At 53.2% G+C, this 13431-nt stretch overlaps 1 protein-coding gene across 2 annotated transcripts in view; it reads left to right on the top strand.

Moving 5' to 3' along the window:
- Positions 1–13431, top strand: part of PSD (pleckstrin and Sec7 domain containing) — a 41668-nt gene that overhangs the window by 713 nt on the left and 27524 nt on the right. The window contains exons 2-5 of one of the 2 annotated variants that reach the window (XM_014275554.3): positions 578–699; positions 9782–10673; positions 10752–10854; positions 11478–11946. In XM_014275554.3, the coding sequence (XP_014131029.2) occupies positions 9906–10673; positions 10752–10854; positions 11478–11946 (1340 nt within the window). In that variant the 5' untranslated portion in view covers positions 578–699; positions 9782–9905. Of the gene's footprint in view, positions 1–577; positions 700–6719; positions 6866–9781; positions 10674–10751; positions 10855–11477; positions 11947–13431 lie in introns of those variants that run through there. The other variant, XM_005481287.4, reaches the window with a different exon arrangement.

Below are 13431 nucleotides of genomic sequence, written 5' to 3'. Positions count from 1 at the left end.
CCCAAGTTTCCTGGAAAGCAAGGATCTGTCTGTGCACCCTGCTCTGCTCATTTCCTCAAAACATAGAAGCTGGTTTGTGGAAAGGTCTTCTTTCCTCTGGGGGAAACTACCCACCCTGTCTGCCCTAGGACACGTAGCACCTGCTCCTTGAGGATTCCAGTGGCTCTGTGAGTTAGCACAGTGCATTTCTCATTTAAAGGACAAGTGATGCAGGGTTTTAAATTTTCTGTTGTAGTTAAGAATGCCCTTGGCCATGTCTTGGGACGGCTCTTTCTTTCCCTGTGGTGATAACACTCTGTTCTTGGCTTCCCGCTGTGAAATGGAAAAGTGCCACCTGGCAGAGTCCCTTAATGTATGGAATCACTGGGCCTATGGGCAGGAGTGGTAGAGGCTGGACATGAGGCTGGTTAGGGCCACTAAGGTTTATAAGTGCCCCAAGGGCCTGAGAGCTCTTGGCCTGTGAGGGATTTGGCCAGTTGGATGGCTACAGCTATTGAGATGTATATGTGACATAGTACGAATTACGGATACTTTCCAGCTGTGAAATGTTCATATTGTTCTGGTTTTTTGTCCACAGGTAGTTTGCAGATGTAGAAGGAGCATCAGAGACTGTTAATATGTTGTAGAGGTGTGTGCTGAGACACAGCTTTACACCATCAGGATGTTCAGTGAACTCAGCAACCCAGGTCTACACCAATGGTAAGGATCCCAAACCAGTACTGGTTTCATGCTCATGTCTATCAAGTTTTCCTGCATGCAGAGAAGTGGTGAAATGGCTGCACAGCACTGCAGTACAGGGCTTGGGGGGTGTTATCCACTGTAGCTGTGCAGGGAAGGGACAGCTCTAAGCAGACGAACCAGACGAAGCTCTAAGCTTGAAGAACCAGAGCTTTGCTCTGCTCAGTCAAGATTTGCAGCAAGCTTCTGGCTTTCTGTTGGAATATATTCTGCCAAACTTGGGTGTGCATTTCTCTTGAGAGGTATCTGTGAGTCTCCTTTTTAAGCTTCAGTTGGATGCCCATTTTTAGTTGGATGCCCATTCATAATACCTCAAACAGGTCTACCAGAGCAGCTTTCTGCGTTTGACCTGGTGAATGCTGGGCTATGACACCTGCAGGATACCTGGGGGAGTGTATTGCACAGGTACCTTCAGCACGCAGGGGACGCTGTTCAGCCCCCTGGCGCTCCTGTTATCCCAGTGGCCACTGATGTCCTGTGGGGGAAAGCAGGGCTACTGCAACAGACCATGAGCTGCCCTATAGTAATGAGTGACCAAGCTGAGCACCAGGGGGAGGAAGCAGATTAGCTCACAACAACTGCTGCAGCTTTCTGGTATATTTCTTGGAAACATACTGCGCTGGCAGCTTGCAGAGCCAGGGCATGGCATCTTTAACCTCGTGAACATCCCCTGAAGTGAACAGAGACTTCAGCCAGCTCCACTGCTGCAAGGTGGTGCTGGTGCACAGCTATACTTCTGAAGAGTCTTGAGAAGCAGTTTGGTCATCACTTCACCCTTTAGGAAGTGGAGATGAGATTTAGGAAACTGGGCCTTGAAGGATGTGAAGTTTTGTGGTTAGAAGAGCTAGCCTCAAGCCAGGAACACAAGGGATTTTTTCCCAGAGATGCTCCTGATTTTCTAGCTATAATGGGCAAGTCTCCCCCACTTATGCCTTTTGACTTTTCCCTTGCATTGAAAATTCAGTTATTTCCATGTCAGAGGTGTATTCAGAGATTTGCTGGGTTTCTGCAAGCCTGCTGGGGTTTCCAGAAGCTAGTGATGCCAAGCCAATATTATCCCGATGTTCTAGGATTTGTCAGCCCGTATGATGGCTTGGCACCTTGCTGGCTAAACACTTTTAGCCTTGCAAAGACTTTGGGGCCATTTTCTTTGCAGTTTCCTGCTAGTCTCAAGTGGGAGAAGAACCTTGTCAAGATCTTGCATAGGACACCAGTAGTGCTGCAGTATTCACTCCTCTTAGATGTGAGAGCTAGGTGAATGCAGTACCACAAAAGTTCAGTAAAGCCCCTCAACACTGTTTTTTCTTGGACTCTCACCAGGTTCTTTCAAAGGATCTGGTTTCATCTTTTCTCTGGCTGCAGGATAAGTCTGACAGCCCCCATCACTCTCAGGGTTGGAGTGGATCACAGCTGGACTTCTTGGTTGCATGGGAGAAGGTATTGAGCTCATAGGGTAAGCTCTGCAGTCAGCCAGTACTGAGATTGCACAGTGTAACCAGACGCCATTTCTAAGCTGGTGAAACAAGAACACATGGTGACTTCTGTTCAACTCTTCCCTGTACATGCCACCTTCCTACTTCTTATTCAGAAAATAATTTGACTATACAGTCAGGACTAAAAAAATAAATAAATAAATAAAAAGAAGTAAAGCAAGACCAAGTTCTACAAATCAAGGTTGAGAGAGGATTATGCACAGGAAGCTCCCAGCTAAACAGAAATACAAGGCTGTTCTGCAGCATCCCACTCATGAATCCCCTGCATTCAAGCTTTGAATTTGTCTCCACACATTTTCATGACAGCCATTTTGCTCAGTTTTCTGGCTATATTTGTAATTACTCTTCTATAGCTGACCTTCATGGCCTTTTACGCAATCCTGGATGTGACTGTGTTCTTCCTGTTCTGGGTCAGACTGTGTGCCTTGGGCTTACTGATTCTTGTCTGCATAAAATACTCTGTTTTCATTGCTCTCATTTCCCTTTACACCCTTCCACGTTTCCCCATGTGAATCTTGAGTCTGAAGGTATGGGGAAGGGATAACATCTCATTGCTGCATACATTAGCTGGAGAGCAGTCTGGAGATCTGTGCTGCAGCACAAGCCTGTCCTGGGAGGCTACACCAGAGTTCAGGTGATTTGGGCTGTTTCAGACTAAATTTGTCTCTTTGGTGCAGTGACTCACCATGGTGAGGCAGGTCTGGTGAATGACCTGCTGGCACCCAGGAAGCTCTGTCTTCACTGGAGAGCTCACCCTGCCACTCAGAAATGCCTTGCTTTCCTTCAAGACCATCTTTGCCTGAGCATCTTTTTACCAAGAGATACTCCCACACAATTGTTCCCCTAACTGCTGTGTAGGGAGATTATTTATGGCTCAAGCTGTGCTGAGGCCCCACCTCCCACGTCCCCAGGACAGGTTTTATCATGCTGTCATTTCTGCCTTCATCTTGACAGAGCAATGCTGGTGCAGGAGGAAGCCTGCTCCCGGTGCGGGTGCTGCCTGGGGCTGGGACAGAGTCTGAGAGGATTTCTGTGACAGCAGGTATGCCTGGGGCATGACAGAAATACGTTGTTACAGCTCATTCTGAGGCCCAGCATACAGTGTTTGCTACAGCCTCTCTACAACTCCACTCTTCCAAGACCCCGTTCCTCCTGCAAGAGGGAGCAGCACAAGGCAGGGAACTGGGACACTGGGTAGAGCACTGGCAGATGGGCAGGCAGCCATCCCTCATGTAGAGTCTGCATGGGCTCTTCTCTCTGGTAAGACATTTTGCAGTCTATATCCTCTTCTAGAATGTCTTTCACCCTGAAAAATCCCACCACGGTCCCACATGAGAGTCCCATGCAGGGGAGCTGCCAAGAGGCACAGGACAGTACAGGTTTGCTCTCCCCTGTTCCAGGTCTGGGTGGGAGGGGCGTCAGGAAGGATCTCAGGCACTGTCTTTTTGCCCTGACATAGCCACAGAACAGCATTTGTACAGGACTATCCAAGGGAGGGTGTTTTCACCATTTATCTTTAACCACAAGTCTAATGCAATACAGATAAGTGCATCGACCCATTAAAGACTTGGCTTGTGCTGCAATGGCTTTTGTAATATATGGCTAGGATGTGGTTGGGTGTTGGCACTGGAGGTAGAAGGCATTAATTAGAGACATGTAGTTATGGCTAGGCCCTGAGGGAACACGTGCAACTTAATTGGTTGCCCTGGAGCCCTCTTATGTGGAGGTGAGGGGAGTTCAGCTTCCCTTGCTTTCACTGGGACTCATCACCTGTGTGGCTGGAGTTGCTATTTCCACAATGCTTCCAGTCAGTTGGGTTGTGAAGAGCCCATCTGCTGATGAAGTGACTGTCCCCCCTTGCAGGCCTACTCTGTGCCCTGAGGCTACCGTACAGCCCCAGTGATTTTGACAGCCACGAGGCAGAATATGCCCTTGCACCCTTTGCAATGCCTTTAGCTCAAAGCACACCAGAGAGGAAATGGCTCTGACAGCCTCCCTAGGCTCAGAGAAGCAGCCCTGGGGTGCAGCTTCAGCACCTTTCTAGAGACTGATCCATGTGCCTTAGGGCAAGCTGAGCATGAGCATCTCCTGGAGCCAGCTGCGGGAAAGGGCTCTTGTCTAACCCCTCTTCACCCAGATTTCATCTAGATCTGTACAGTTGTTCGGACATTATGATATGTCAGGTTGATCTCTTCCAAACTGGAAGTTCATTGTTGTGCTGCCCTAATGATATCCAGACCCTTCTGCCTTTGGGAGGGGAAACTCTATTGCAGACTTATGAAGATGACCAAGGACAGTGCTGGCAATATTTAGAAAACCCCTAGAAGCTCCCTTTTGCATGACCTGGGAGCTGAAAGGGATGACATGGAGTAGAGTGTACTCTAATACAGGAAGGACATGGTACCTGCAGGCAAGGACTGGAGGTCCTGAAGTACCCAAATGATAGTAAAGAGGGTTCCCAGTGCACTGCACTCCTATTTCTCCAGCTAAGCCCACTGGATTGGAGCTGGGAGCTGAGGTGTGGGGAACATCTTGTCCCCTTCTGTCATCTGCCAGAGGGGTTTTCTGCTCCTCCTGTCCTGCATCAGCTGCAGAGGGATTCACAGCAGGAGGGATCAGGAGAGCCAGGGCTAAATCCTGAAAAATCCTGATCAAAGTGAGGCTTATGTCAGTGCTAGCCAGACCCATGTATGTGGACACCTCTTTCATGAGTTTTAGGGCTGTGGGAAGGTGAGTGGGATATGGAGCAGGACACTGTGGGGAGAGCAACAGCTACTGCATCGGCAGGGGAAACACATGCTCTGGACAGAAATGTGTTTTCTGTGAATGATCTGGATCTCCAGTCAGGGTGTCAGGAAAAGACCTCTCTTACCTTCTGCAGCTCTCAGCAGGGCTGCCTGCAGGTGCTGGGAAGGCACAGACATGCTTTGTCCCGGTATGGACACACTGGGGAAGCTCTGAGCTCTTCCACTTGGTTAAATTTGTCACTCTGGCTATGGCTTAGAGAAAAGCCTTCCCCCTCCCCGCCCTCCTGCCATCAAGAAGCTGCTGAAGGAATCAGGTCGTTGATCCTTCAGCAGTGAGGCCCCTAATTAGCCCAGCTTCTTGCAGTCTGCCAGAAAAGCCGGCTGTGTCTAAGGCAGCTGAGTCCCACAGTCCTCAGTGGGGGCGAGAGGCCCCTCACAGGCAGGAGCCTGGAGAGGGAAGGAGAAAATGGCAGCACTTTGATGCATTAAATATGAGGAAAGCCTACCCTGCCTGATGCTTTTTCTCCATGCCTGGGAGGGCAGAAGGAGACACACTTTCTGGGTGGCTGTGGGGGCAGGTGAGCTTGGAATTGGACTAGCTGCCAGCCTGGAAAGCAGCAAGGAGAGGCAGCTCTTCCTGAATTGTCTTGTAGATACGATGCGCACATGAAGCCCCAGCTCCCCTGGGCTTCTTGTCTCACATACATTTAATAATGGTTGCTGGGCTGGGTAATAAAGTGCTGTTTAATAGCAAATCGATCTGGCAACCTCTGAGGGCGCAAAGTGCTGGCTGCCAGTCCAAGTGGCTGCCACAAGCAGACCCAGTGCACTGGCAGCATAGGGTCCTGCAGCCCTGCCACAGCCCCCCTCACCTTGGCACCCAGCTGTCCCATATGACCTCTGCTCACACGTGCCACTGGTGCCAGTGGAGTCCCTGTGCCAAGGCAGGAGACAAAGGATAGGTGACTTTCCCCCCTTGTATCTAGAAGTGGTTTCCTGAGGTTCGTGCAGCATTTACCATCCTTGGGGTGCCTAGTGACACTGTGATATCAAGTTCCTGGTGGCCTGAGACACCTTGGCACCCCTGCTGTAGTGTGCTTCAGGTGATGACCTCTGGAGAGATGTGTCTGGCACAGAACCTGTACTCTGGGGCGAGGACTCGCTGATGTTGGTTGGTAGCCTGGACCATATAGCAGCTTTTGTCTTCTCATCCTCCTCGTTCTTAAGCCATGGTGGGGCACGGGGGAGCCGTACCCTTTGGCGTAGGGCACAAGGCACAGGCCGTGCATGCTCACGCATGCCACGTGCCAGTGGCAGGCCGTTCATATTCATGTGCACGCTGCTGAACGGAGAAATGGACACCAGGACACGGGGACGTGAGTGGTGTGGCGTTGGAACAGGCACACCGGCATCCGGGGTCGCGCTGCCCGTGCATGAGACCCGGCTGGCACTGGCACGGGGGGGGGTGCACACCGGAACCTGAGCGTGTGGAGGCTGCTGCACGGGCGGGGGACCCGCCAGCCTGCCCGCACACGGGGACAGGCGCCCCAGTGTGAATCCGGCCGCTCCTCGTGCGCGGTGCCACCGGGTGGGGCGGGGCTTGGCGCCCGGCGGGGGTTTCCCATTGGCTGCTGTGGCTGTCAGCGGGGCGGAGTGACAGCCCCGGGCCGGGATTAGCGCGGCAGGGAGCGGCGGGTTGCGGCCGGTGGCACCGTGCGGCACCGTATCGTACCGAACTGCACTGTACTGTCTCGTACTGTACCGCAGCGTGCCCTCCGGGCCGGGCCAGGCCGGGCCGAGCCGTGCCGTGCCGTGCCGTGTCGTGCCGTGCCGGCAGCAGCGCGGAGGAGCGGCGCGGAGGATGCGGTGGCGGCGGCGGCACTGCCGGTGAGACGTGGGGAGCGGAGCGGGGCGGGGCGCGGCGGGGACCGGAGGCCGAAACGGGGCGTCTGGGGAGCGGGGAAAGTTGCAGCAGTTGTTGCAGAGACCGGAGCGTCTCTGCGCCCTCCCGGCGGCGGTGACCGGCGGGCGGCGGCGCGGGGCTGCGGTGGCACCCGGCGGGGCCGAGACCAGCTCCGGCCCCCGAGTGCCGGTGCGACGGGAAGGGCGCCGGGCCGATGCCCAGGCATGGGGAGATCGTGGCGGACAGCTCCGCCAGCCCCCCTGGCCGGGGGTGCTCCCTCTTCATCCGGATGGATGTCACATCCACTCAGGGCTGATCCCGCCAAACGGGAGGTGCCGGGCGAGGGAAGCCGGGCAGGGGGGGCCGGGGAGTGAAGAGCATGTTCAGCCTCAGCTCCAAGGCGGGGACACGTCTCCTGCCTGGACAACACAGCTGAAAGAGGTCACCTGTTTGCACCACAGCCTCAGGGCCTCCAGACATCCCGCTTCGGTCACCAGTTCCTCCCCTCAAACTGCTCTGTGTCCCTCCGGAGGGCAGACTCATCTCCCAGGGGCCCCAGCCCCTCAGGTAGCCCGGCAGCCACAGCCTGGTTTCCCCCATCCCCTGCCATGGGTTCCATGTCCAGCACGCAAATACGGCCCATCGTGTGAATTTAACCCCCAGCCCTGCACCTCTTGCCTCTCTCCCATCGCTGTGCCTGCCGTTCTCCACCCAATCTCTTCTCATCCTCCTCCAGTTCCTACGCCTTGTCCCCGCACTCCCGCGGCGTGGGTGTGTGCTTCCCCCGGAGTATAAGCAGTGCCTGCTGCCTTCGCTCCGCATCGCCCCATTCTGCCAGGCAAGCGCTTGCATGGGGAGAAGCCGGCCCCTGTTGCACTGGGTATGGCTCAAAGCAATGGCCAGTAAACATCCCTGGACATTCCTTTGTCCCTTAAGAAGGGACAGCCAGGAGGAACAAGTTTCTTGTGAGATGTTTTCTTGAACCAATTTAATCCCCCAATGATGTGCAGCCCCTGGCTATCACACTGCAGCTCCTGAGTTTTTCTCTTTGAATGTGTGCCCAGGGTTGCCCAGGCAGACACCCTGTGAGATTTTCTTTGCAGAACTTCTCCTGCCTTTAGGCAGCAGGACCAGCAACGCTTTCTCCAGCCCACCAGTGCTTTACAGCTCAACCCATTCATCACAGTGATTTAAGGAGCATCCTTTTGATTCACAATTGAAATCAGCAACCAGGAAGCTGTAGCTCATTCATTCCATCATTGGTTTTTCATCTCAGTTGCATTTGTGCATTCTACTTTTCATTATTAAAGAAAAGCTCACTCCACTGCAGGGTGTAGCTCCAGCTTTGGTGGGTCAAAGGCAGGCATGGCCTTTACTCTAAATTTGATAATTCTGTTCTGATAACCAGGAGGACATTCTGCTTATCCCTGTTATTCTAGTAATAACTCACATGTTTTGAGATAGGCTGGTTTTTGTAGATATGTTATGTTGCAGAGAAAACAAACTATTCCTAGAGATAAATTTTTTCCTTGACATATGTCTTAGTCTGCATTGAGATAAAAAGTAGGATTTCATTTGCAATATATAAACCCCACATCTTCATTATTTAGCAGTTAACTTCAGCAACTTTGAATGTGAACACAACCATAACAGGAGAAAAATATTGTAAAAATAGTACATAATAAATTAATCAGGAGAATAAAATTTTCAGTGAGCGAATTAGAGATTGCTGTTGCTCAGCAGGACAGATTTTTTCATCAGTGTGATAGTGCAGATAAATGGGTGCCTACCCCACAGGTGTGGTTTGGGTTATTTCATGAATAGTTTTGTCTGTGCATCTCTGGAGTCTAAACACTTGAAAATTCAGCCCTACATCCTTTAGGAATTTAATTCTGTCTGGTTTGATCTCAGAAACAGGGAGAAGAAAATCATGCTTTCCTGTTTGCAGCTGGCATATGGTTTCTCACTTTCAAATGATGAAAGTGAGGGACTCAGTATCTTGGCATCTGTCAGAAGGCACAAGCAGCCAAGGCAGAATCTTCCCTGCACGTTAGGAATTTGAAGAAATTCAGGGAAGAATAAGTACAAGTTTTAGCTCCACTGGGAGAAAGAAAAATGTCAGCAGTCCTGCTAGTGGGGTTGATGGGGGCTCCGGGTCCCGCCTTTCCCTGTAGCCACCCCCTGCTGCTGTGGGGTGGCTGGTCTCATGTCTGGGTATATGGTCTCTGGGCAGAGACAGGCAGGCGAGTGAGCTGTGTGCAGGGCATGCTTGCTGTGTTCCCCCAGGCTGGGATTGTCTGTTAGCACTGCTTTTTGAATTTACTGGTGTTGGCAGCTCTGTCTGCACCATCAGTAGTGGCTGTGACATGTGTTGGTGTGACACAGTTTAAACCCAGGCTGACCTCCAAAGACAGAGGCTCCTTGCCCTTGCTGCTCATATTAAACTCCTTGAGCAAGTATAATTGGAGGATGTCTCAGCTATGCAGTAGATACTTTTTCCCCCTTACTTTAGTAGGCTGTAGGCTGTGAGTAGTAAATATATTCAGCCTAAAGCAGAATGAATGAAATCCATTTTAAAGTGCATTCTATCGCAGTGTCTAGGGTATGGGACTGTGGGGAAAGTGCCTGAGCATCCTGGCATCCTGGGGAGAATGCAAACACTCAGGGTGCCTGGCGACCAAACAAAGGGCTGCCAGCATCCCTGCAGTGGTGCTGCTGTGATACCCTTGATGAACCTTGCCTGCTTCTTGCAGCAGGAGGGGATTTACTGGGGGCTGTCTCACGTGGCACATATCTTTCTTCTGCCATGAGGACAGGGCACTTTTGGCCTGTCCTCCCCATGGCCCCAGACTCTTTTCCGTTCCTTCCCTTCCATAACCAGCCCCTTGCCCTTGTTTCAGACCTGCCTGAGGATGCATCGCCTCTTGTCTCAGACATCTCAGGGGTGCTGGGAACCTGCCTTGCTGTGCCTGTGCCACCCTGCTGGGCTCCGGACTTGACACCTCTGTGCCCTCTTCTGGCAGGATGGCCCAAGCAGGGGCACCTGTCCGCTTCCACCCCGAGGAGAGCTGCACTGCCTCGCCCCCGCCCTTTGCCCACAGGGTGAACCGGCGGCCCTGGCTGGCGGGGGGCAGCCCTGAGGCCGGGCGGTGCAGCCCCCCACCCTGCCTCAGCCCCAGCCTCAACGCCGGCCGCCTCCACCTGCTGCGCAAGGGCCTGGCGCCCGATGCCCGCCGCTGCCCGCTCGGCCTCTACAACAGCACCGGCTCCTTGGCCCGCAGGCCGGCTGAGGCGGCGCCCTTTGGCGGCGGGAGCTGCCCGGGCACGGGCCGGCTGACTGCCCCCTGCACCCCGCGGTGGGGCCGGCCCAGCCCGGCTGCCGCCTCCCTGGGCAGCCGCAGTCCGCCAGCCCCAGAGGGACACAGCTCTGTGGTCACCTTCCGCTTCATTGAGAAGGCCAGTGTGCGGACAGTGGGCTGCCCAACAACCCCCCATCTCCGCTGGGAGAATGGCCCCTACAGCCTCAGCCGCAGCCTGGAGCTCGGTGGGGACGTGGGATCCCTCCAGCCGCAGCCCCTGCCTCAGGAGCGGCTTCTGCAGACGCTGAAGCTGGAGGCCTCCGCGTCTGACCCGCTTCTGGCCGGGGGCAGGACTCCAGGGGGGACACATCCCTGTGGGAAGGAGTTCTGTGCCCTTGACACCAGCTGCCTCTGCCGATCCCTGACCAATGGGCTGCCAGAGGAGTTCCCCACCTTTGCCAGGAGTCCCCTGAAGCCAGAGCCTCGACATCAGGTAGGTACCAGGGTCTCCACACTGGGCATGGCTCTGCCCTAGAGATGCATTGTCCACTCATTGCTCTCCTCTCTGCAGGGCAGCGTCGGGCTGTATCCCCGACAGAGCTCTGCCCATGCCCAGCGCGTTGCCAAGGCCAAGTGGGAATTCTTCTATGGCTCCTCAGATACCCCAAAGACAGGTAAGAAGTTGCAGGTGGATGCCATTGGGTGGGTGGGCCCACCCCTCCTTTTAAGTCTGTATTTTTGGCAGGACAGTGCCCAACAAAGAGCTGAGATTTCCCCAAGATTGGCCAGCCTATGTCCTCCTGGGGTCAGGTGATGTGTGTACCAACCTCCTTGCAAAATCCCCTGTGGCCATGCAAAAGAGGTGCCAAAGAGCCCCTGGCTCTGGCTGCCTCTGCAGAAGAGCTTTTGTGTTATGATGGGGTCTCAGGGCTGGCGGGAGATGCACTAGCACTGACAGCCTGTCTCTGCCTCTCGCACTCTTTCTCCTTCTGCCTCCTCTTCACTGTTTCCCTGTGTCCATCAACATTCTAGAGTCACTATTCCTGGAGGTGTTCAAGAAACAACTGAAATGGCACTTACTGCTATGGTTTTGTTGACATGGTGGTGTTTGGTCAAAGGTTGGATTTGATGATCTTGGAGGTCTTTTCCAGGCTTAACGATTCCATGACATGTGACCACACTCTCAGTGGGGTGGGTGGGGGGGTGTGTGTGTGTGTGAGTGATGCTGCACGATTTGCTCCTCAGAGCTCCCCATTGCAGCTCCCCATAGCTCTGAATGCTTGGGCCTTCCTTGCAGGCTCCTCTGCCCCCGACTCCGCTCCCCTGGCTGAGCTCCCCCAGAAGTCTGTCTCCTCACTGCCAGCCAAGCCACCAGAGCTGGTACCTGAGCACAGCCTGAGCCATGTGGAGGTGGAGATAGAAGTGTCTCCTTTGAGCAGCCAGAAGCCTGGCTCCTGTGAAACTGGCATTATAAGGAGGACAGTGAAGTACTCTGAAACAGACCTGGACACTGTGCCACTGAGGTGCTATCGTGAAACCAACATCGATGATATCCTGGCTGAGAAGGAGGAGGTGGATTCAGCAATTGAGAGCCAGAAGGACAGTGAGAGCAACCCAAGTTTTGTGGGCACGCCAGGCAGGAGGAACAGCACACCAGAGGAGCCACCTGCTCCAGGTACCGGCTGCTCCAAGGATGGGCTGCAAGACAGGGACGTGGACGAGGACGATGAGGTCTTTGAGGCGATGAGGAAGGAAAACAGGGAAAGGTGAGGCTCTGTGTGCAAAAGCAAAATCTCCTGTCACTCTCATTATTGTACCCTTCATGGCAAAACAAGCTCTGCTGAAGTGTCTGTGCCAAAATCCCAGTAGCAACATGCCAGCTGTGTGTGAGGGTGGGATGGGGTCCTGGATCACCCAGGGATTGGTGCTGCCCTCACTGCCCTGTGGAAGAGTAAGCCAGCAGAGGGGATCCAGCTCTGGATGCTGTGCCATGGACCTCACTCACCCAGGGTGTGCCCTGCAGCTCAGGTTGCTCACCTGAGCCGAGGCTTCCCAGCATGAGTCCTGCCAGGTCAGTTACATCCTGCCATGGTGCTGCCAGGTGTTGGGGTGACAGTGTCAGGACACCAGAGGACAGGTTGTGTCCTAGAGCTACTCTGGGCTGCCAGGTGCTGCTGGGATGTCCTCCCCACAGATGTGCTTCAGCAGTGGGAGCAGTTCTATTTGCTCAGCCTCATTAAGTATTTGCCATTTTCAGAAAAGCGCAGGGGATATGTTGGGATCAAAAAAGCATTTTGTTGCCTTCTATGTCATTTTTCACATGTGTGGCAAAACACCCTGTGCTGGGAGGCTGATGGAGTGGGTGGCATGAAGATTATCATTCAGCTGCCTACCCATGGGCAGCAAGTGTGCTCCCAGCTGCTGTCTGCCCCATCCAGACACTGGCAATGAGCACATATGGGAGATGGCATTCGTGCCACAAATGGTGGCATGAAACTCTGCCATGGAGTTTCTGCTGGAGTGGTAGTTTGACCATGAGAAGTGATGGGCATCATCAGGTCCAGAGCACTGTGTGACAGCCATCTGAAGGGGAAAGGCCCTGTGCAGGAATGTTCTGACATGTACTTTGTCAAGTGAGTCAATTGAGTGAGGTGACGAGGTTCAGCATCATCAGCAAATGCTCCATGGGAGTAGGGACAGGTCTCATCTGGGAAGCAGAAAACTAGGGTTATGCCTGGAATGCCACGTGGCAGCATGAGCTTACCTAGCTGTGCAGAAGGTAGGTGGGGAGCATTTAGGTGGAAGGAAGGGAAAAGGGAGGTTTTGATGTCAGCAGAAGTTAAAAATAATTAAATACATACATTAATAATACATTAATACAGAAGTGCCCCTGCCCTGGGAAAAAAAAGAGTGAAAGTGCTGAGCTAACAAGGAGGGAAGGTGTGTATCTCAAGGGGAATTGAACTCCTGTCAGTTTGTCCAGCCCTTGCATCTCTATTGGAGGGGACAAATACATGCCAGCAGCTCTGTCCTCAAAAATTTGGGTTCTAGAGAAAAGCTGAAAATAAGCCATTTGTAATGTGGGGGATTTTTCCAAATAGATGTTTGAGTGAGGTATAAAGTTATTGCAAGTTCTTCAATTTGCTGTAACAGTATTTTTGCAGTGTTATTTTGTTTCCAGATATCTTTGAGGCCACTGTGAGTTTTATGAGCTGTAAGCCTAGACCAGTTTTTTTGTCCTCTGAGACACC

This window comes from Zonotrichia albicollis, chromosome 7 (genome assembly GCF_047830755.1).
Source record: "Zonotrichia albicollis isolate bZonAlb1 chromosome 7, bZonAlb1.hap1, whole genome shotgun sequence".
NCBI lineage: Eukaryota > Metazoa > Chordata > Aves > Passeriformes > Passerellidae > Zonotrichia > Zonotrichia albicollis.
The sequence above is the reverse complement of the archived record's forward strand: the minus strand, read 5'-3'. Positions and strand labels throughout refer to the sequence as shown.